Genomic DNA, 23,993 nt, shown 5'->3' on the forward strand with positions numbered 1-23,993 from the left:
AATCAACTTCAAAATTATTTTAACCACATATAAGGCGTTACATGGGCTGGCCCCACTCTACATCTCAGACCTTCTGCTTCCAAAACATAATGTAAGATCACTCCGGTCTTTAACAATACCTTTTATATAATCACCAACATGAATTATATTTGTTATTTACAGCTAGGTAGAGTAATGGGGCGAGATGGAAAAGGGGCGACCGTACCTGTTACCACACCACCTATCACTATAGTTTTGAGTGTTGTAAAAAACAAATATTGTGTAAACACAAACATTGAAGACAAAAGTGAGACAAAAGTGAGAACGGAAATTGTGATTGGCCAGAATGAGATGAAGAATGATGATGCATGATGATAAGAGTGCCCTTCACTTCACACGAGTGTGATTTTTAAGTAAATGGTAAGTTGTCCCAAAGAGTAGGTGCTACAAACGCAAAAGCTCGATCGCCATTTTGTTCTCAGCTTGGTTGCAGGGATAGTGAGAAGGCCTTTGTCTGAAGACCTAATTGATCTCACATTGACCTTGGGGTGCACAAATAAATTGAGGCCAGCCCATGTAGAGATTTATAGGTGATTTAACAATTCTGCAGTCAATTAGTAGCAAGTGTAATGCAGCAAGCATGTGTGATATGTGACCGTTTATATGTGTTGGCAGCTATAGTGCATTCTGCACTATAGCTGACACTAGAGTAATCTTTCATTATGCAAATAAGACAACTACTCAAAGTAATTGTAGTTTGCCATGTAGCTTCATGCTGTCTAATTTAAAGTGTAATTTGCCATATTCTGCTCATTTCAGGTCTCACCTGCCTCGGTAAGACTTTTTGGGGGTTCTCCCTATTAAAAGCTAATCTTATTCAATAAATGCAATTGGAGTCTAATCGCCAAAATAATGCTCTGCCATAATATTGCCATTGCCGTTTGCCATTTTGCTGCCAAAATCTTTCCAATAAACATTTGCTTATTCCCTATTGGTGTGTTCTCTCCTTTATTGAACTGCTGTTTCCAGTTTAATCAATAATCATGACATCCCAAATGTTTGTATGTGGAACCTGGCACAACCAATGATCACAACTTATACTACAAGTATAGATTTCTCTTTTGGGATTTTCTTTTTTGTTTATAATTCTAAAAATCATGAAGTTGCAAATTGTTTTGAGAGTAAGCTTGTTCAATTGAAACCATTTGATCAGCCAAAGTGATGTAAAGGTTAAAAGAAAACAAAGAGCAAACAATGCAATATAAACGGACATTAGAAAACATGAATATAAACAGGCATTAGAAAATAAAGGGCAAAACAGTGCAATATAAACAGATATTATCAGGCAATATAATAAGCACAAACAAGCTGACATTTTCCCCAGTGAGGGAAAAAACAGGGCTATACCTCAGCTGACACTAAAGGCCAAGGAGAAGAAGTAAGTCTTAAGCAGGGAGATTTAAAAGCAGCTATCGACTGGGCGGCTCTGATGTGAGCGGGTAAATTATTCCAGAGCCTGGAAAATCATCATTAACATATTTGTCTAGGGTAGTTAAATGTGAGACAAGGCAATGAGATTAGGATGGTTTTGTTTATTTCAAGTGTTGAATGCAGTGTGTACGTGTACCTGGTGGACATGTCCCAGCGCACTGCATCTTCCACTCACAGTGGCTCCCGTTGGACACGTGTCCCTGAGGGGTGAAGGCTGCACTGCCTGAAAGACACAGGTAGCCTGCAGCGCACACGCCCTGGATCTTACCAGCCCTGTAGGACACAACACACCGTTGAACTTGATTGATTATTTAAATACTTTACATTTTGAATGTTATTACAAAACATGCATTAATCACTTCAGCCCCTATATACTTTGGCTATTTGAAAATAGCCAGATCGACAAGATCTTGTAGATCTGCTATTTTCAAAAGATTTGTATACATCTGAAAACTTGTGGAATAGAACATTCTGAGTACTTTTACTTTAGGTACTTTTAGTTTTGATGCCAATACTTTTTAGTCTTTTACTATCAAGAACATTTTGAACACAGGACTTTTACTTTTGTAACAGAGCATTTCTTCTTCTTCTTTTTTTGCAACCCATGTTTTCATCCAGTGTCAATTATCGCATTTAAATGGAATCCTGGGTGCTACACCTCCTCTGCCAACCTGGGGAGAGCAACGGACTGACTTCATGCTTCCTTCTATGCATGAGGAGTCCAAGCCGCTTCTTTTCACATGACAGGGGGGAGTTTCCTAACCTGACTCCGCCAGATGGGGCAGCAGAGAGTACACTGGGTTCCCCCCTCCTGCTCCCATCTGGGAACTCTCAGGCCTGGCCAATCAGCAGCAGCTTCTAGCAGCTTCTAGCAGCAGCTTCTAGCTTCTAGCTGCTGCTGATTGGCCAGGCCGTTTGGTGGCCGGAGCATCAAGTCTGCCTGAGAGTTCCCAGATGGGAGCAGGAGGGGGGAACCCAGTGTACTCTCTGCTGCCCCATCTGGTGGAGTCAGGTTAGGAGTTTCCCCCTGTTGGACGTAGCGTGTGGAATGAACACGTTATCCCAACAAGTTCCTTTCCCCTCCATCAGGCGCCCCGGCTGGCCAGGGGGAGGTAGTTTAGAGACCAGGACTACAGCATGTTGTGAGGGTACCTACCCTCACAAACATTGCGGTATTGATAAGTTTACATAACAAATGTGAGAACTTCATCCATCACTGGTGGTAATGTCTTACCTGCAGTACTTCCCCGGGGGACAGGGCAAGCACTCTCTCTCTTCCTGTAGCCCTCGTTGCTGTGGCGGGGTGTACGTGCCATGAGGGCACGGCTGAGGCACCATGGTGGCTGTCGACAACATGACACATTACCAAAAAAAAGCAGTGATGTAAAGTAACTAAGTACATTTACTTAAGTACTGTACTTAAGTACAATTTTGAGGTATTTGTAGCCTACTTTACTTGAGTATTTCCAATTTCCAATTTTACTTCTACTCCACTACATCTCAGAGGCAAATATTGTACCTTTACTCCAGTATTTGAAAACTTTAATGTATGTTTTAATCAAAGTAACTAGCAACTAAACACTTCAGCCCTATAGACATTTCAGCCATTTTTCCGATCTACAAGCTCACGCCGATCCACAAGCTCACAATGCGTTGCGATGCGACACATTGTGAGCTTGTAGATCTGCTATTTTCACTTCACTTGAAAACATTAAATGAGACATTCTGCATAAAGAGGACTTTCTACTTTTGTACACTGGTGTACTTTTACTCAAGTAAATTTTGAATTCCAGACTTTTACTTATAACAATGTAGTTGTATATTGCAGTATTGGTACTTTAATTACAGTTGGTAAAACATTTGAGTACTTTTTCCACCACTGCAAAAAAGAACAGAAATACAGAGGATGTACTTCAAACCAGACATGGAAGGAATAGTTCACCCAAAAAACACAGCCGGTCATCCAATTATTGGCATGCGTTAAAAAAACAAAACAAAAAAAAAAGAGAAGAAAAACAATCTCCATGAATTCAAGGCTCCATGGATTGTGAAATTGACAGAAAATAAGTCATTTTTTGGGTGACCTGCCAAATGTGTGTTTTTGTGGTCTGATCAGATTGCATTTACGCTAAAATAGAAAATGTGTCTCTCTTAGTCTGTTTTCTGTGATCTAAATTAAACAAGTAATTCCCATTACCGTTGCATTCTGGATGAATGCAACATAATTACGCCCCTAATCTGTGGAACACGTTACTTAAAACAACAACAAAAAACAGGCATTTAATGTCTCAATGAATTGAATACACAGGACGACAATGGGAACAAGCCCTTTATAGGACTTCTTGTGTTATCCTTTTAGCATAATTGTACCTCTGTACTATCTTGGAAACTGTTAATAAAGTATTCAATCAATCAATAAAAATGCACTTGAACATCTCGTCTTCATGCCGTGTTAACTCATTCGGCATGCATTTTTATTTAAAAGACTATGACTGAAACTAAATCTAGTGTTAGAATCAACACTGCCCCGGCCATGCACAGGTCTAGGGCTTCTAGTCCATGGTGTGATGCAGTCAGTGCATGACACTCGTGATGCACTGACTGCATCACGAGTGTGTCCGCTAACACTCCTCCTGCAGGACAGAAGGAGTGTGGTGGACAGGGCAGAGGATCTCCTACAGGAGTGTGGTGGACAGGGCAGAGGATCTCCTACCTACCTGCAGGACAGAAGGAGTGTGGCGGACAGGGCAGGGGGTCTCCTACCTACCTGCAGGACAGAAGGAGTGTGGTGGACAGGGCAGAGGATCTCCTACAGGAGTGTGGTGGACAGGGCGGAGGATCTCCTACAGGAGTGTGGTGGACAGGGCAGAGGATCTCCTACCTACCTGCAGGACAGAAGGAGTGTGGCGGACAGGGCAGTGGGTCTCCTACCACAGCCTCTTCACAGTAGAAGCCTGGTCGACACGGTATGCAGCCGTCAGAGCCTGGGTTGGGCTGGTACTCTCCTGTGGGACAGGGCAGGGCCAAGGGGGAGCCCTCTGGACAGAAGTGACCCTTGAGGAGGCAAGGTTATTAATAGTTAACTGAAACTAAAATTAAAATAAAAATAAATTTCCGTTAACTTTCCGTTGACTTATTCGTCAGGTTCAGGATTGGAAAGGGCAAAAAAACTAAAACTAACACTAAAACTAACTAGTAAGATGCCTGAGGGCGGAAAGCAAACCCGCCCTAAAGGGCGAGGTCGCGTGCACGCATCCGTCTGGGCGAGCGCTGGCGCTTTGGCATGGGGGGTGCAGATCAACATATGGAATGAATTCTGTACTGGCTGGAGTGTGTCTTGAGTGTAGGGTTTGATGAGGTCAGATGAACATATGGAATGTCAGAACAGGTCAGAGATCCAAGGGTGGCAGCAGGGGCAGTGTCTTGAGTGTACAGGGTTTGCTGGTAGGGCCGGGCCTTAATTTCCGGGCCTGTTGAGAACTCTAGTTTTCGCCGGCTGCCGGGCACGGCTGCATTAAAACTTTGGGGCAGGCCCGTCTAGAGTTTAAATGGACAGGTATCAGTCAAAAGGGAGACATCAAAGAGGAAGGATGGTTGAGGAAGGATCAACATATGGAATGTACATACAGAACAGGTTCTGACATATATCCATATATGGAGATCTAAGGGTTTGAGGTTTGAGTTGCTGGCCAATATTGATGACATCAGGGATCTCCATATATGGGATTAATTAGCAGGTCGCCTGCATTTACTATGATATCAGGGATCTCCGATGTCACGAGACCTGGGCACCATATGTGGGGGCTTTGCCATGATTTTGAGTGATGCACTGACGGACAAAAATTTACGATGTCATAGTAAATGCCAAAACAATTGAAATAAAGCTAAGCATTAAAGCTAAGCATAAGTCACAAAAAAATAAAAATAATAATAGCAAACCCACTCAGAAAACTAGCTAAAACTAACTGAATTAGAAAAAAAGGCAAAACTAACTAAAACTATAATGATTAATCCAATATTATAACCTTGTGAGGACTGAGGCGAGGAGAGAACAACTTCATCAAATATTCAGGGTTCTCTGAAAGCAACTGTTTTGCACTCAAATGCCACTTTAATGAAGTGGGATGTGAACATCATAATCATGATGTCGAGTCTTTTTTTTTTTTTTGTATTTCTGCTTATTGAATTTGTGACATCAAAGACTTCTTCTTGAAGAACTGATGATGCCACATTTGGAAATCGCATTAAACATTTAAAAACGCAGGAAAAACACCAAACATGTTTTTCCTGCGTTTTTAATTGTGTACTCAACTTCATTAAAACGGGATTTGTGTTCAAAACCGATACTAACTGTATGTCTGCATGTTTGGCACAGTAGTGGCCCCTGTTGGTTTGCAAGCAGTACTTCCTCAGAAAAATAAAAATAGAGAACCAACTAAGAATAAACCAAATAATAAAGAAATAAGAGTAAACAGATAGTAGCATACAGGGTACAATAAGCGGGACATAAACAGCTGGCCGTCATTATATATAAAAACACTATAATAATAACAATAATCCTGGTTAATCAATCATGGTTTATCATTAATAATAATGACGACCTCACTGTTCACATCCTAACGTTTCACAAACACACACATCTCTGAAGTAATTACTAGCTGCCAAGTAGCAACGCTACTTGGCAAAGCTCCAGGGGAGCCGAGTGCAAAGCTCCAGGGGAGCCGAGTGCAAAGCTCCAGGGGAGCCTAGAGAGACATGAGGACAGGAGAGCAGAGGGAATGCAGAGGAATAAACACAGTCACACCAGTGGTGGAAACAGAACTCAATGTTGTACTTAAGGGGACACTTCACCCCTTTTGCAACCAGATCTTATTCTTATACACCACGAACGCCCGGGGGTATTTAGGACCATTAAATCAGAGCGCCCAGCGATTTACAGCAACGGAGCACATTTAGCGATGCACCAGGCGCTATCCCGGATGTAGCTAAAGTAGCTACATCCGGGATGTACACTAAATCCCTTGGCACCATCATCTCTGCTCACAATATATCCTATCACTGCTATGCCGATGACACACAACTGTTTCTATCCTTCCCCCCCTCTGCCACCCAGGTAGAAGAACGCATCACTGCATGCCTGGCTGACATCTCACAGTGGATGTCTTCCAACCACCTCAAGCTGAACCCAGACAAGACTGAGCTTCTGTTCTTCCCAGCTAAGTCCTGCCCTATGCGGGAGCTAACTATCTCCGTAGACAACGCCCTGGTAAAGTCTGTCCCGACAGCCAGGAACCTTGGTGTTGTCCTGGACAGTCAGCTCTCGTTCAAAACACACATCACAGCTGTCACTAGATCCTGTAGGTTTACACTCTACAACATACGACGAATTAGACCGTTCCTCACCCAGGAGTCAGTCTTGTCAAAACTTGACTATTGTAACTCCCTCCTTACTGGCCTACCGGCATGTGCACTTAAGCCCCTCCAACTGATCCAAAATGCCGCAGCCCGCTTGGTCTTCAACCAGCCAAAATTCTCACACGTCACCCCCCTTCTCCGCTCCCTCCATTGGCTCCCGGTCGCTGCCCGCACAGAATACAAAACTCTGATGCTGGCATTCAAAGCAACCAAAGGCATGGCCCCCCCATATCTCACAAGTATGATCGTACCCTACAAACCCTCCCGCGCACTCAGATCAGCCAACGCAGGGAAGCTGGAGGTACCTTCACTAAAAACGCCGGGACAACGCTCCACACGTCCCAAACTCTTCTCCCTTCTGGCTCCAAAACTATGGAATGCACTTCCCATCACAGTCAGAACTGCAGCCTCACTCCCAATCTTCCGCCGTAGTCTGAAAACCCACCTCTTCAGACTCCACCATGGCCCGTAGCACTTGGCCTAGCCTAGCCCCTTAGATAGCACATTATGTAGACTTAGATAGTATTTTAAACAGACTTATAGCTTGTTACGTATAGACAGCTCTAGAATTGCACTTCATGTAGTCATAGCACTTTATAGTACACATGTATAATATATTATATAGTATAGTATAGTATGTATAGTTTACATAGATACTCCACTGTTACGTTCTTAGTCTACGCATGATTCATGATAACTACGTTTTATATATGTGATGTATGCCATGCTTTTGTTATTGCTTAATGTAAGTCGCTCTGGATTAAGAGCGTCTGCTAAATGCCTAAATTGTAAATTGTAAATTGTAGCTTGATGTAGCCAAAACACTCCCGAGGCGATCGACAACAACGGGAGGTATGATTAATTCTAACACGACTAGCGACGGGACGTCTAAAACATACTGTAATCTTTGCTTAGAATTGGACGGAATGATTTAGATCAAGAGTTATTCACGTTTTAGGATTTTCGGTCTCATCCACTAAAATGGGGGGGAACATTTTCGATGACGTCCCAACCGGAAATTACATAGAATGTTGCGCAACAGACCCATAACAGTGATTATTATTTAGGTTAAGTTTTGCCATAATCATGTCTTTTGCCATAATCAGGTAGCTTTAAGGTGTGGCCATGACAGCAATGGTAGGAAAAAAGATGTATAATATTAATCATATTCGGCTATTCGGTCTTCGGCCAACTGTTTCCTATATTCGGTTTCGGCCAAGAAACCCTATCCCTACAAGAAACACTTTCCTGGGGTTTTTATGTGGGTAATATGTGTTATAGATATTTTAGTATTTCAAAGTGTCTGTGATGTCATGCTGGACGCATCACGGACACTGGTCTCACTTCCTTCATGGACTACAATTACCATCTCACTTCTTTCCTGGACTACAATTACCTTAATGCTTGGTACACTCACCCCACCTTGTGGAGAGGGAGAGGGTTGTCTTACTGAGACAACTTGTAGTCCAGGCAAGGAAGCTTTGAGAAGGAAAATAAATGATCACGTGACTGGGCTGCGCCATGACACTTTAATGGACACTTCCATGGGAGCCAAACTCACACCAGAAGTTCAATGAATACATGGCAGTGAATGCAGCCGGCTGGACCAGCTCATAACAAACATTATTTCTGAACAATTGAGACATGCAGTTCAGGAATATAAACAAAGACATATCACAGGTTGTTTTCTAATCACTTGCTTTTCGATGTGCACAGTATATAATTTGAGGATCTAAACAGCAGCAGGTATCGTTTCTGGCTCGGAGGTATCGCGAGATTTGGCTGCCAGACAGGAAACGGTGGGAAGTCTTGCGATACTTGGTACGTTCAGAAAGGTACTTTGTGCTCTTTAGATACCATACCTATATAGAAATTACACAATGTACCCATCGAAAAGCAACACAGCAGACAATAATGTCTTATATGTCTTCTGTTGTTTTCCAGAAACGATTACTTTACAAAAGGTCTCAGTCATTCAGAAATAGTGTTTGTTCATGAGCTGGTCACTGAGCTCATGACTCCAGTGCATTCATTGAACTTCCGGGTGTAGTTTTGCTCCCATGAAAGCATCCATGAAAGTGTCATGGTGCAGCCCAGTCACGTGACCATGTCCTTTCCTTCTCAAAGCTTCCTTGAGTCCAGGAAGGAAGTAAGACCAGTGTCTATGACATCATGGACACTTTGAAATACTAAAATATCTAGAAACACATATTACCCACATAACAAACCCCAGGAAAGTATTTCTTGTCTCCCAAACATCATTAAAATAATATCTGGTTACAAAAGGGGTGAAGTGTCCCTTTAAGTAAAAGCACCAATACTGCAATGCAGAACAACTCTGTTACAAGTAAAAGTCCAGAATTCAAAATGTACTTGAGTAAAAGTGCAAAAGTATTGGCATCAAAATGTACTTAAAGTAGCAAAAGTAAAAGTACACAATAAACATTATGTACAATGTCTCATTTCAAGTTCTCAAATGTATACACATCTTTTGAAAATAGCAGATCTACCAGCTGTGCACGCACGCAGGCACGCACGCAGGCACGCACGCAGGCACGCACGCACGCACGCACGCACGCACGCACGCACGCACGCACACGTACACACACACGCTCACACACACACACATAGACACACACACACACACACCTTGGGACAGAGGAAGGTGTGTGGCGTGGTGGAGGAGACATCAAAGGGGCAGTAGAAGCCAGCGGCGCACATTCCACTGGGACTGGCCAGACCTTCAGTGGAACAGTAGTGACCCGAGGGACAGCCAGAGCATCCCTCCACAGAGACACCGCCTGGAGGCACACATGGGAAATGACTCAACCTCTGCAGTACTCTGCACTGCACACACTAGGCCTACGCAAACATATGCCGGACGACCTTGAGTGGTGACCAATGGCGGTGTGACTTGCCTAAAAAAGAAAAAAAGGTAGATCTGTACTTTTAGGTGGAAGCGGTGGAAGCTTTTACTTAAACCGTCACTTTTTTGAATGAATAAAATGTAATTTTGTCCATTCTGTATGGTAGAGTATGCCAATACAATATAACCTATGCAATCTGTATGGTAGAGTACCGGTATGCTAATACAATACATCATGTACAATCTGTATGTTAATACAGAATAACTTAAATAATAAATCGGGGTGGTAGAGTACGTTAAATATACAGTAACTTATACAATTGGGGTGGTTATTGTGTATGCCATGTCAAGATTCAATGTATCCCCTGAGCAAGCAGGCAGGCTCTATTATCTCAATGGTAAACATGATCATGATCGGGGCGACTGTGGCTCAAGAGGTAGAGCAGGTCGTCCAATGATCCATGGGTCGGCGGTTCGAATCCCGGCTCCTCCTGGCTACATGTCAAAGTGTCCTTGGGCAAGACACTGAAACCCAAATTGATCCCGATGTGCTGGTTGGTACCTTGCATGGCTTCCGCCGCAATCGGTGTATGAATGTGTGTGTGAATGGGTGAATGTAATGCACAATCTATGTAAAGCGCCTTGGATAAAGGCGCTATATAAATGCACCATTTACCATTTACCATTTATCAGCACTTGCGCAGGACACTGGATTCAAATCCAGGGTAGAAGAGGAACGTTACATAGTGCAGCTTAAAGTGTGAGTGATGTTTATGAGTTTATGCATTGTATATAACTAGAGCGGTGCCCGTGGGTCCTCTACAGCGGTGCCCGTTGGGCACTGGCCTACTTGGAACGATGCAAGTTGGAAATGAATTCCCCACCCAGATATTATGTCTGTGCCCCTTTTATGGCCATATATGGAGTTCTTTGTCAGGCATGCCCACATATGGAGTGCAGACCCCAGTATGATGTCAGAACAGGCAAGCCTCATATATGGACCCCCTGGGCAGGGGCCCTGTCCAGAGCCCGGGCAGAGGCCTTTTTGGGGCGGTGCTGGACAACCGTGGGTCCGACCGACTTCTACACTGCACTGCACCCCCTGTGGTGGTGTGGAACATAGATATATATAAACTCTAGATAGCTCACCCGCGCTGTTGGCCAATGGAGAGCGACGTCGTTACGTGGCGGCCATCTTACCTCGGGCCACATAACATTGTGTCTATGGGGCATGTACTCTGGTTTGTTATAAACGTCAGAGACGTCCGCATACTTAGATGCTTTTATACGACGTTCATATATATAAAAAAATTAAGCAGATAAGTGTCCTGAATCATAGCCACGTTGACGTTTGTAATAAACCAACCCGTTTGTAAATCCGTCAAGATTTGAGCGAGTTATGACTGTTTCTGTTCGAGTTGCCATTGAACATACTGTACTGTAGCCCCGAAGTAAGATGGCTGCCGGGTGAACGACGTCAGAAACTCCGCCTTGAGCCATCTAGAGTTTATATATATCTATGGTGTTGAATGTGTGTGTCGAATTTGAAGTCGGTGGGGCGAACGGTTCACGAGTTAGGTGGATTACAGACAGACAGACAGACAGACAGACAGACAGACAGACAGACAGACAAACGTCGATGTAAAGCAACATTGTAAAGTGTGAGATCCATATTGGAGCCATGCTGTTTGCATACAGTATGTTGGATGCTGTTAATTGTACTGCAGTTAGTTTCTCCGTGAAAGTCTCTGTCGGGGCGGAAACCTCATAGATGCATGTCCAAAAACTGTTACTTTTCAGGATTCAAATTTGGCAATAAATAACAAAGGTAGCAGATCTACATTCTCAAAACAAAAAACGACAGTTTGCCCCCTGTTTCAAGCTTGCGGATCTACTACCTATATGGTGCATTTGTGTGGAGTCTGTGGTGTGATCAAGTATGGCGTACATTTCTGCCATACACACACACACACACACACACACACACACAAAAAGTTAGAATAATATGGAGATAAGAGGTTTCTGATATGTAGTGTATATACCAGTGCTGTTGCGGATACTGCCTATGGGGCATGGGAGCGGGGTCAGGCTCCCAGATGGACAGTAGTGTCCGACGGGACAGGGCCCGTTCCTGGGGAAGTCGTCAGAGCTATCAGGTGTTGGTGCAGAGGCTCCACCGTGGCAGAAGTAACCCTGCTGACATGGGCCTGAAACACAAACACAAACACACACACACACACACACACACACACACACACACACACACACACACACACACACACACACACACGCACACACACACGCACACGCACACACACGCCCACGCCCACGCACACACACACAGAAAGTTTGTTCAGCAATAGATTTTCAAGGACAGTAGGTGACAAAATGTCAATTCTCAATTCTTTGCAATTGCAATTTCACTTGTTTAATCTGTATCCTGCCTGAGTTCTCTAGTATCTTGAATTGGATCAAATTGGTATGCCAAACAAATTGGTATTTGGAAAGATATTCCGGTATAAAACAAACCCGCAGTATTGTGCGACGGAATACACATTGAAAATGTAATGTACTGTATGCCTATATGTGGTGGTCACCTTCTGGCACGGAGGCTCCGTATGTGCTGCAGTAGAACCCAGTGGGACAGGCTGTGCAGACAGACTCAGAATGGGCTCCGGTCTGGTTGCTGAATGTCCCCGGAGGACATGGGAGCGGCCGCACGGTCCCAGCAGGACAGAAATGACCTGGCAGCAGCAACACAATGCAGCGGTGCGATGAACTGGAGATCAACTCCACTTCAATGTCACATCACAAGGTTATACAGGTGCAAATAGGGGATGAGGGGATGAAATGGTTGTTTTAGTGAACCCTATAGCGCACCACCATGTTCTGAGTTCATATAGGCGGCCAGCAACGGATCAAGCCCTCCAAGAGCCGTGGGCACTACACCAAATCAAAGGGCCCCGTTTTGGCGTGTGCATGTGATTCGTTCGCACGTATACACAAACAAGAACGACACCGTTTGCTTTTGCGTGCCCAGTGAATGAACGCGTGTGTGTGTTCAGCGCACTGCCGTGCACGTGGCCACCATCGCCGCTGCTCCCCGACTGGATCTGCTATTTTCAAGTATCCTCCCACCGAGTGTTTAAGACCTGAGGCCGAATGTCTGTCTTCTAAATCCTAACCTATGTTTCTATGTCAGTGATTCTCAAACTTTTTTCATGTCAAGGAGCCCTACAATTAATTAGCCCTTCACTAAGTCCCTCCCCAACCCGTCCTTGTCCAATAGGCACAAATATTCGCATTTTAAATATATACATTCAGTAGACATATTCAAAATGTGCACTCATTTTCACGATTTTTTTAAAAATAGCGTGACACTCGGTGAGCTTGTATATCTGCCATTTTTCAATAGCTAAAGTTTAAAATAATACTTAACCCATTCAGGGCGGTAACCCCTTTTGGTGTTTTAAGCATTATGTTACGCCAGGGCTCCACCGGACGCGTTGCGTCTCCGTCGCGTGCGTCAAAAAACGCACCGGTTCAATTTTAATGCACGCGTCGCATCTCCGTCAACGCAACGCGGGCAGTGGAGCCACCCTTCATTGATTAAAAAGGGAACATTCCCTGACGGTGACGGAGACGCGACGCTGACGCGCCCGGTGGAGCCCGGCCGTTATACTTTAGCTACTTTAGCGGCACCGAGTGCCGCGGCACAAGCTTGTCTGCTATTTTTGAAAAATGTTAAAATATGGCGCAAATCTTTGAATATATATTCTTTCAGAGCGAAAATCTTTAACTCAAATCTTTGTTTCTGGAGGGGTCCCTGGAACCTCATATTTTCAGATGGGGGTCGGTGGCCAAATACATATCTTTTTGGGGGTCCTTGACATGAAAATGTTTGAGAACCACTGACATAGAAACATGCGTTTTTCAGAAATAAAAGAAGACATTTGTAGAATCGAGCTCAGGTCTAAAAGTGGTTAAAAGCTAAGGTGACAAAGATCCGTTCCCGTTATTAATGGGTTAAGAAACTGTTGGACGACCAAAAACACTAGCGGGGGTTCAAAACACTAGCGGGGGTTCAAAACACTAGCGGCACTAGCGGGGGTTCAAAACACTAGCGGGGGTTCAAAACACTAGCGGGGGTTCAAAACACTAGCGGGGGTTCCTGTGTTGTTTAAAACACTAGCGGGGGTTCCTGTGTTGTTTAAAACACTAGCGGGGGTTCCTGTGGGTTCCTGTGTTGTTTAAAACACTAGCGGGGGTTCCTGTGTTGTTTAAAACACTAGCGGGGGTTCCTGTGGGTTCCTGTGTTGTTTAAAACACTAGCGGGGGTTCCTGTGTTGTTTAAAACACTAGCGGGGGTTCCTGTGTTGTTTAAAACACTAGCGGGGGTTCCTGTGGGTTCCTGTGTTGTTAAAACACTAGCGGGGTTCCTGTGTTGTTTAAAACACTAGCGGGGGTTCCTGTGTTGTTAAAACACTAGCGGGGGTTCCTGTGTTGTTTAAAACACTAGCGGGGGTTCCTGTGTTGTTAAAACACTAGCGGGGGTTCCTGTGTTGTTAAAACACTAGCGGGGGTTCCTGTGTTGTTTAAAACACTAGCGGGGGTTCCTGTAGCGGGGGTTCCTGTGTTGTTTAAAACACTAGCGGGGGTTCCTGTAGCGGGGGTTCCTGTGGGTTCCTGTGTTGTTTAAAACACTAGCGGGGGTTCCTGTAGCGGGGGTTCCTGTGGGTTCCTGTGTTGTTTAAAACACTAGCGGGGGTTCCTGTAGCGGGGGTTCCTGTGGGTTCCTGTGTTGTTTAAAACACTAGCGGGGGTTCCTGTAGCGGGGGTTCCTGTGGGTTCCTGTGTTGTTTAAAACACTAGCGGGGGTTCCTGTAGCGGGGGTTCCTGTGGGTTCCTGTGTTGTTTAAAAAACTAGCGGGGGTTCCTGTAGCGGGGGTTCCTGTGGGTTCCTGTGTTGTTAAAACACTAGCGGGGGTTCCTGTAGCGGGGGTTCCTGTGGGTTCCTGTGTTGTTAAAACACTAGCGGGGGTTCCTGTAGCGGGGGTTCCTGTGGGTTCCTGTGTTGTTTAAAACACTAGCGGGGGTTCCTGTAGCGGGGGTTCCTGTGGGTTCCTGTGTTGTTAAAACACTAGCGGGGGTTCCTGTAGCGGGGGTTCCTGTGGGTTCCTGTGTTGTTAAAACACTAGCGGGGGTTCCTGTAGCGGGGGTTCCTGTGTTGTTAAAACACTAGCGGGGGTTCCTGTAGCGGGGGTTCCTGTGTTGTTAAAACACTAGCGGGGGTTCCTGTAGCAGGGGTTCCTGTGTTGTTAAAACACTAGCGAGGGTTCCTGTAGCGGGGGTTCCTGTGTTGTTAAAACACTAGCGGGGGTTCCTGTAGCGGGGGTTCCTGTGTTGTTAAAACACTAGCAGGGGTTCCTGTAGCGGGGGTTCCTGTGTTGTTAAAACACTAGCGGGGGTTCCTGTAGCGGGGGTTCCTGTGTTGTTAAAACACTAGCGGGGGTTCCTGTAGCGGGGGTTCCTGTGTTGTTAAAACACTAGCGGGGGTTCCTGTGTTGCTGTGCGGGGGTTCCTGTGTTGTTTAAAACACTAGCGGGGGTTCCTGTAGCGGGGGTTCCTGTAGCGGGGGTTCCTGTGTTGCTGTGCGGGGGTTCCTGTGTTGTTTAAAACACTAGCGGGGGTTCCTGTAGCGGGGGTTCCTGTGTTGCTGTGCGGGGGTTCCTGTGTTGTTTAAAACACTAGCGGGGGTTCCTGTGTTGCTGTGCGGGGGTTCCTGTGTTGTTTAAAACACTAGCGGGGGTTCCTGTGTTGCTGTGCGGGGTTCCTGTGTTGTTTAAAACACTAGCGGGGGTTCCTGTGTTGCTGTGCGGGGGTTCCTGTGTTGTTTAAAACACTAGCGGGGGTTCCTGTGTTGCTGTGCGGGGGTTCCTGTGTTGTTTAAAACACTAGCGGGGGTTCCTGTGTTGCGTGACATTGAAAATGGTATTCTATGAATATAGTTTCGATGGAAGTAACAGCTGTACCTATTTGAAATAGTCTCGCACAGGGCCCTGCAGGCTGGGGGCCATGGCGCTTAAGCGCCACTACCATTGTTAATCCGGGCCTGTAGGCGACAATAAGCAAACTAGACAATGTGAATATTTGAATAAAATAGCAGTTCTGGCTTAGGGTAGAGGACAGAGTACAGCAACTTGCAATGGGCCTGGTATCCAAGACACTCAAGGGATCAGTATGTACCAAAATGTGGAATTCCCTGCCAACAGACATCAAATTGTGTGACTCCTCACCCTCCTTCAAAACAGACATACAGTAAAAGAGCACCTGTTTGCAATTTGCAACTGCATGGTCCTATAAGTCTTCATTGAGGTGAGTGTCCTTGACGCGTGTACTGTATTGTTGCTTGGTGATTTGCATTGAGCCTCAGTACCTGCCGTCTGTATACATCCCTCATTGCTCCCTAGCCTTCCGTCTTCCACACACCGGCACAGCAGCCAGACAAATGAGACAATAAACTGTCCACTGTGGCACCCAACTCGTACAGTATGTCACTGCATAATATTTTACAGGCCACATCGCACCGACCCAAATTACGGTAAATGAGGTAGGCCATATGTACCAACGCACGCACGCACGCACGCACGCACGCACGCACGCACGCACGCACAGCCATTCCATTCACTATCTTTAAGCAAATTTTGGACGGTCTGTACCACGTGTTGACGCGGTGTGAACATAATTTATGGTGGTTGCGGTGGTGAGTGTCTTTGGCGTTGCACTTGGCTATACAGAATCAACAGATATAGTCATTGTATGTAAACTAGAGGTGCTCCGATCGATGATCGGACGATTTTCACTCAGAATGGCTCGATCAGTGATCGGCAATTTACCCGATCTGGAGAAACCGATCTTTTATATACCATTTAAGTGGTATAAAAGTCAATCAGATATATAATATCGTTGTGACAGGCCTAAGCATTCTCCCCGACATGTGACAGGTACCCCCGCGGGGTGCGGCAGATTTCACACCTGGCGGCTCACTCCACTTGAAGGTCCGCTCACACAGTTGCATGTGGCAACAACTTTTTCTATTAATTTCCAACTGGAGCCCCACCTCCCCTTCCTCCTCCCACACGGCCCGTCGCATGTAGTCACATTTGTTACTATGGGACGTTTTGAGATTGAGAGTGTGTTGAAACGGACAGTCTCTCTACGTCGTCGCTTTCTGCACCAGTATCTTTCTTTAGTATGTCCATGTAGGTAGGTGTGGGACGTCCTCTCGATCGATGCCTGTGTGTTGGTTCCCACAGTACAAGCTTTTTGGCCGGGAGTTCTTGGTGTCGGTGGCAGTGGCCAGCTAGTCTCATCCTCCTTACTGCTATCTTCTCTGTTACACTTGGTAATGCCCCGTACAGACGCTTGTTGGTGATGTGCTCGTCCCTGTTGGTGTTAACACATTTTGTGCCCAAAACGTCTGTGGACGTCTTGGGTATTACCGCACGTACATAGCCCAAGACGTCTGTGGACGTCTATTAAAAACAATCACAACAATCAAAACATTTTTTTTTGTTGATACGTGGTGCCAAAGTTTGTGTTTTCGCCATTGAGAATGCATTTGGCGTTTAAATTAAATAACTCAGAAACTATAAAACATTTCAAAGTAAAAAGTTCCAGCATGTGTCTCCACAGTCAGCTGAATTATAAAAAATGTGAATGGATTTTCTAGGTGAAAGTGATTTTGGGCAGTTTTGCGTGGGCTCTCAATGTGTTAAGTACCACACGTAACATTCTGGTGTAGCACCCGTCCAGGGATTTCTGTAGGGCTTGTGTTAGTGTCCAGCATTCACAGCCATAGAGGACGGACTCCACGGTAGCAGAGAAGAAACTGATCTTGATGTGTCGGGGGAGGTTGGATTTCCACACACTGGATGACACTAATTGAAATGATAAATGACCGTTCCTATACAGTAGGTCCATTTCTCACCTGCTGTACAGACGCCAGGGTCCTCTGTGCCTGTGGAGGGGCACATGGTGCCACTGGGACAGATGGAGCAGTGGGCTGCCCCGAGGGCAGCGCTGTAGGTGCCGGGCACACAGGGCAGCTCTACGGACGAACCAGCAGGACAGCTGTGGCCAGCGGGGCACAGGTAACCCTGGTTACGATCGACCGGCGTCGCAGTGGAGCTGCCGCCCTGACACACATACCTTCAGAGAGAGATAGAGAGAGAGGGGGGGGGGGGGATGGATCGGTGTTGGCACAAAACATGAGGGTCTGCGGCCAAATACATAACATTTTGGATGACCTTGGTACAGAAATGTTTGAGAACTACCGATTTAAAACGCATTTGTGGAATCAGCCACAGGTCGACCATGGGTTAATTGAAAAAGTTTCACAGTAAGACTTTAATATTTGTATATAATGAGAGTCCAAGGCTCTAGCCAGGAGACACAACCTCAGAAGTTCAGTCAAATAACAGCGCTCTAAATCACACAACAACAGAATGCAGAGCGCATATAATGCATTTCTAAGTCACTTCATTGTCTGCTGAGAGGAAAATAAATAGCCAAGTGCACCGTAGAAATGGCATCGTGGCCATTATTATATTGAGTACAAGTACATAAACAGCATGGGGGGAGGCGAAGCTTACAGCTCAGAGTTGTTCATTAGCTGAAGGTCAGACAAGCTTACCCAGCATGGCATGGCAGAGCATCTGAGAGCTCTGCCAACGCAGGCCTGTCGCAGAACAGCCCAGGGGGGCATGGTGGGCACTCCTCAATGCCTCTCCGTCCCAGGGAGGCGGACAGCGTTCCAGTGGGGCAGGGAAGAGGGTAGCCCGTGCCAGCAGGGCAGTAATGACCAACGGGGCAAAGACTGGTTCTGGAGGAGTTGCCCTAGAAAAAGAATACAAGCATTACATATGCACAATATCATTGCATATTTTACGTTCTCTATTACGTACGGTTACCTGTTACCTATCCATTGTGTGCGTGCGTGCGTGTGTAGGATTTGACAAGATTCTGTGTGCAAATATTTCAAAGCGCAAAGATTCTGTGTGATACTAATCATCAAATGCACTCTATGAACTATATACTGTAAGCTCTAGTGTCAGCTAGGTGTGTGTAGATGTTGAGGAATCACCTCATAGTCCATAGCATTGGGGCTGGTGGAGCCAGCCAGACAGAGGTAGCCTGCTTCACACTGTCCTGTGGGCTCTGACAGGCCCGGCAGCGAGCAGAACATACCTGGGGAAGCGAAAAAACCACACACGCAAAAAAAAAGTAAGGCTTCAACAACATTACTTTAACCACTTGATCCCTAGCATCCCTATTCAGATTCAATGTATTTTGAACTATGGCTATTTCAAAACAGCTGATCTATAACGTGAGCTTCTTTTCGGCGATTATACTTATAGTCCGGCAGTCCAGGTGGACGGGTGGGAAATTTGGTATATAGTCTTTTTTATTGGCCTAAAATATTGTCTATATACATATATTCATGAATCCACTTGCTGACCGGCTGTCGGTATTGGGCATTTTTTTTATAGGGGTTTCTTGTGACCCTATCATTAACAACTTTCCCAAAATGTGCTGACCTCATCACATTTGTGCTGACCTCATCACATTTGTCATGACGTCTATGGCCGTTTTTAGCCCAAGGAGTGTTTTTTGTTCAAAACAAATGCTTGGAATTGATTCAGAATCATGAAAACCCCCTAGTCACATGCTACTTAAAGCATAAGGAAAGTTTGACATTTTTGACAAGCAAGTGGATTCGTGAATGTACATACATGTATATAGACAATATTTTAGACCAATAAAAAAATACTATATACCAAATTTCCCACTTAAAAGAAGCCTATCGGCTGCCGGACTATTAGTGTACAGGGGAAAGAAGAAGTAAAGGGGATTACAGAGTAGTTATATAAACTGTGTCTATGATGTCTGCGTTATCATATCTGGTAACCCTTTCCACTTATTGGCGTGGGGCAAAGTAACGCCCTTTAGGTGTAGTGTGTTCGGAAATACATAATGAGATGCTGGAGTGCTCTGTGGTCGTACATTAATTATATGGAATCAGAACACTCTTTTTTTCGTATGCCTCTACGTGAAATACAAATCTGTTTTCATGGATAAATCCCATATAAATTCAGTACAGTCATCCAAAGATTCTGCACACTTTGCCCTAGGTGCACCGAGTGTTTGCACTGGCTGACTCTACTCAGAAGCTGGGTTACCCAGTGACTCCAAACACTGATGAAAACAACAATGTGGTAAAGTGCTAAATGAGGCGAGACCTCGAGTTTGTTCCAAACTGGCCTATGTGATCTTGTTTAGAAAAAAGGAAAAAAAAAACTAATTGTGTTCCGGTGGTGGTTTCTGGTTGGCGTCACCTTGTTTTTGTTCCCCACATAATCAGGGACGTGCTACTCAATTCAGGCCGTAATTCAGCCTGAGAAGTGGAGCTGTAGAGGTTGCACGCCGGCGAGCCGAAGGCATGGCCTTCGCTGGCAAGCGCATTTTAGGTCCTAATGTGACCTAAAATCACAGTCTACTCTACTGGCTATTTTATATAGGCCTGGTTCGACCTGGACTGGACCGGCTGTTCGGGAATTGTCCCACTTTTCCCAATGGTCCCATACGCATAATGTGAATGAAGGAGTTTTGTCTCGCTAGTCGTGTACGAGTAAACGATGGACATACCAAACGATTATTATAGAAAAAGAAACAAAGAATCAAAAGAAAACAAATTTAACACATTTTAAACTAGGGGAGTCATTTGGGAGGCATCCTTTGGTGAGACATAGCATTGGTTAGACATAAGGTTGGTGAGGGATGCGTTAAGACGACCGGATTAAGGTTGTTGAGGGGTGCGTTAAAACGACCGGATTAAGGTTGGTGAGGGGTGCGTTAAGGGTTGGGAGAGGGTTAAGGTTAGGTTTAGGTGTGCTGCCCCGTGGGAGGTTAGGGTGAGGGTGAGGGTTTGAGATAGGTTGTAGGACTAATGACTGGTCAACCAATGACCCGGTCGTTGGTTCCGGCTCCCCAATGACGTCAAGTTATTTCCACTCCGACCAGATCAGAAACCCAAACATGGTATTTATTGATCCCAGGCTGCAGTAATTATCTGACACCGGTTAGACAGGTAGGCTATAGGAAGCAGTTTACCGTTTGTAAACCAATTGAACTCAGGGCCCACTATGACCTCACTGCCAGAGCACTCTGACAACTGAGAAGACTCAGGGCGTATCCGAACGCACCCCCATGTCATTGTCGGTCGTGAATTGATTGATTGAAACCTTTATTTATTCTCGAAAAGAGCATCATGGTATTGGTTCACCCTCACTTGCAATGCTGCCGAGATCACATACACAAAATCAACAATTAAGACATAAAACACAGAAACAGTCAAATAAAACATAACAAAAAATGAATAAGTTAAAAACAATTTGTGAGGTAGGGAGGTTTAAGAGCAGGTTGTTAAATTGCCCATGGGATATTGGGGAGCGTTCCATGAAACAGGAGCATCGAAGCCGAAATGCGATTTTCCCTGTTCAGACTGAACAGGTGGGACCTCAACTGTCAGCCAGTGGGGGTAAAAGGGGTGGCATTTCTATAAATTACACACTAATCCAAAACTGACATAAAGACAGCTTCCTACAGATCATCGGGAATCTATAGCTACATGTAAAACATTATAGCCGTTTCTGACCTTGAGCTGTTTATTCACACACCATGTGTGAATAAAGTCCTTTACAGCTCAGCGTTGACTACACTGACAGTACTAAACAAACAGTACAGGGAGAGATGAAACAATCATACCCTGACAGCAGGCCGTGCAGAGAGCACTGCGGGGACAGGTGCCCAAACCCTAGAAAAGGGCATACCGATGTGTGTGCGCGTGTTGATTTTTGGTGTGGTCTTTTTGTGGGGGTCCCTCGTACCATTTCACAACAGAAATGTAGTACCTGATGGAGGGGAAAGGAACTGGTTGGAATAACGTGTTCCTTCCACGCGCTACGTCCAACCAGGGAAACTCCCCCCTGTCAGGTGTAAAGGAGCAACTTAGACACTCAGGCATGAAGGAAGCATGAGTTCAAGTCCGTTGCTCTCCCCATGTCCCCCATATATGGGGACTAGGTGGAAGGAGGGTGTGTAGAGCCCAGGATCACATTAGGTAATTGACACAGGGGTGAAAAAATGGGTTACAAAATCATGGGATAAAAATTATATATATAAAAAAAAATGTAGTACATAATTGGATGTCTAAATGCTAATGGAGCAAGATGTTCCACAATAACTTAGTTAAAAAAAAGTAAAAAATGCCTATTTAATAGGTCCCCTACATTTTAAAGTGTTTTATTGAATTTCCACAGGTATTTGCAAAGTATTACAATACAATAAGTACCCTCATCATCAGCACAAAGTTTCAAAACAAAGTGAAACAGCTTGAATCGTGTGTGTACCTGCAGGGCACGGCAGGCAGGCGCCGAGACTGGACGCTCCAGGCTGACCCTGCACAGTACCAGATGGACAGGGGAACTCCACCCCGAGAACCAGCCCAGGAGGACAGTAGTGCCCAGCAGGGCACAGGGCGGGCTGCACAGTACCTTCACCTTCCACACACCAGGAGAAGATATTAAAACATGTGCGCGCACGCGCACACACGCACACACACACACACACACACACACACACACACACACACACACACACACACACACACACACACACACACACACACACACACACACACACACACACACACACACACAATACTCTTCTACCCCCACACATGCTGACATCTTTACCATTAAGCTACAGTAATAGAGCCTGCCCATCAAGGGATACATTGAATCTTGACCATCAGGTCAGAATTCGTGTCAGATCCTGTGTCTAGGCGAGACCTTTGACAAGGATTCTTTTTTTTCTTTTTTTCTTTTTCAGAAAAGGCTTTCCAGGGTGAAATTCATGGAATGCTATTCAAAATATATGTCAAATGTAACCTTTGTTTTATTGAAAACGTTACACAGAATAACTTTAAAGAAAATCCAAGCAGAGAGAAGGCGAGTGGAAACGGTTAATAAGCAACACTTGGTAATTTCAAAGCTTTAGCTGCGTTTGAACTTTGAAGTCAGTTCAACTGAGTTCAAAATGAATGGTTAGCCTTTAGCGTTGTAGCTGCCAGTCTGAACGCAGCGTGAGAACATTAGTCAGCAGCGGGATAGAACAAACATTGTATTAAGCAGCACAGATGTAACCTTCATATCCTGACAGCAGTACAAAGCAGCACAGATGAAACATTCATACTAATGGGAGCGACCACAAACTAGAGGGTAGGGACTATAGAGACCATGGTCTGGCAGGTAGGCTACCACCCACATTTCAAGGAAGAAAAAGAACATCCATGGTTACTATAGAGCGTCGCAGTCCCGCCCCCTACCAGGGCCCAGGAAATGATTCTCCGTTCATTTTCCTCATGGACTTTTCAGAAAGTATTTATTTAAAGACGATTACGCCGCGGACAAAGCCAACCTTTGTCGTGACAAATCATGACAATAAACACAATGTTTTGGGCCAAACAAAGAATTAGAAAGTAGAAAAAAACTTTTTACAGCACTTTTTTTGTTGTTTTTCTTCTTTGTAATTGTTTGTTTGGTCCAAAATATTGTGTTTATTGTCATGATTTGTCACGGCTGGAGTTGGCTTTGTCCGCGGCGTAACCGTCTTTAAATAAATACTTTTTGAAATGTCTATGGGAAAAATGCATTGGGATTCATTTCCTGGGCCTGGCGTTGTCATGACAGGGGGCGGGACTGCGCCGCTCTATAGAGCTCAGAGACTTACTTTATTTAGAGACAACAAATTGCAACGTTTTGACCTACTAGGTCTTCATCAGGCAAATATTACAATGACAGACAAAAGAGCAAATATACCACCCGAATTTACAACAAACATGGGAAAGTTCTCATTCTACTGCTTTTGTATGCTACGTTAATGAATTGAATACATGGGACCAAAATGGAAACAAGTCCCCAGGACTTTTTGTGTTATCCTTTTAGTTAAAATGTCTGACTAATAAAATATTATAATCAATCATGTTCACATTCATAGCCTGACCAGTGGTGTAAATTGTAAAGTACAAAATTTTTAGGTGTTTTTACATCCAATGTTTTGGTACTTTTACTTCTACTCCACTACATCTCAGAGGCAAATATTATACTTTACCCAAATATAA

General features: G+C 44.9%; 1 protein-coding gene across 1 annotated transcript in view; it reads right to left on the reverse strand.

Annotated features, from left to right (window-relative positions):
• LOC306931991 (uncharacterized protein) overlaps positions 1-23,993 on the reverse strand; it is a 202,584-nt gene that overhangs the window by 65,005 nt on the left and 113,586 nt on the right. Inside the window, exons 68-76 of the mRNA XM_079513696.1 lie at positions 22,222-22,371; positions 18,897-19,000; positions 18,447-18,649; positions 17,742-17,962; positions 12,427-12,495; positions 9,535-9,686; positions 4,356-4,524; positions 2,705-2,813; positions 1,607-1,743 (exon numbers count right to left, since the gene is read on the reverse strand). Coding sequence (XP_079369822.1) covers positions 1,607-1,743; positions 2,705-2,813; positions 4,356-4,524; positions 9,535-9,686; positions 12,427-12,495; positions 17,742-17,962; positions 18,447-18,649; positions 18,897-19,000; positions 22,222-22,371 — 1,314 coding nt within the window. The remainder of the gene's footprint in view (positions 1-1,606; positions 1,744-2,704; positions 2,814-4,355; positions 4,525-9,534; positions 9,687-12,426; positions 12,496-17,741; positions 17,963-18,446; positions 18,650-18,896; positions 19,001-22,221; positions 22,372-23,993) is intronic.

Source organism: Electrona antarctica, assembly GCF_951216825.1.
Source record: "Electrona antarctica genome assembly, chromosome: 11".
Lineage (NCBI taxonomy): Eukaryota > Metazoa > Chordata > Actinopteri > Myctophiformes > Myctophidae > Electrona > Electrona antarctica.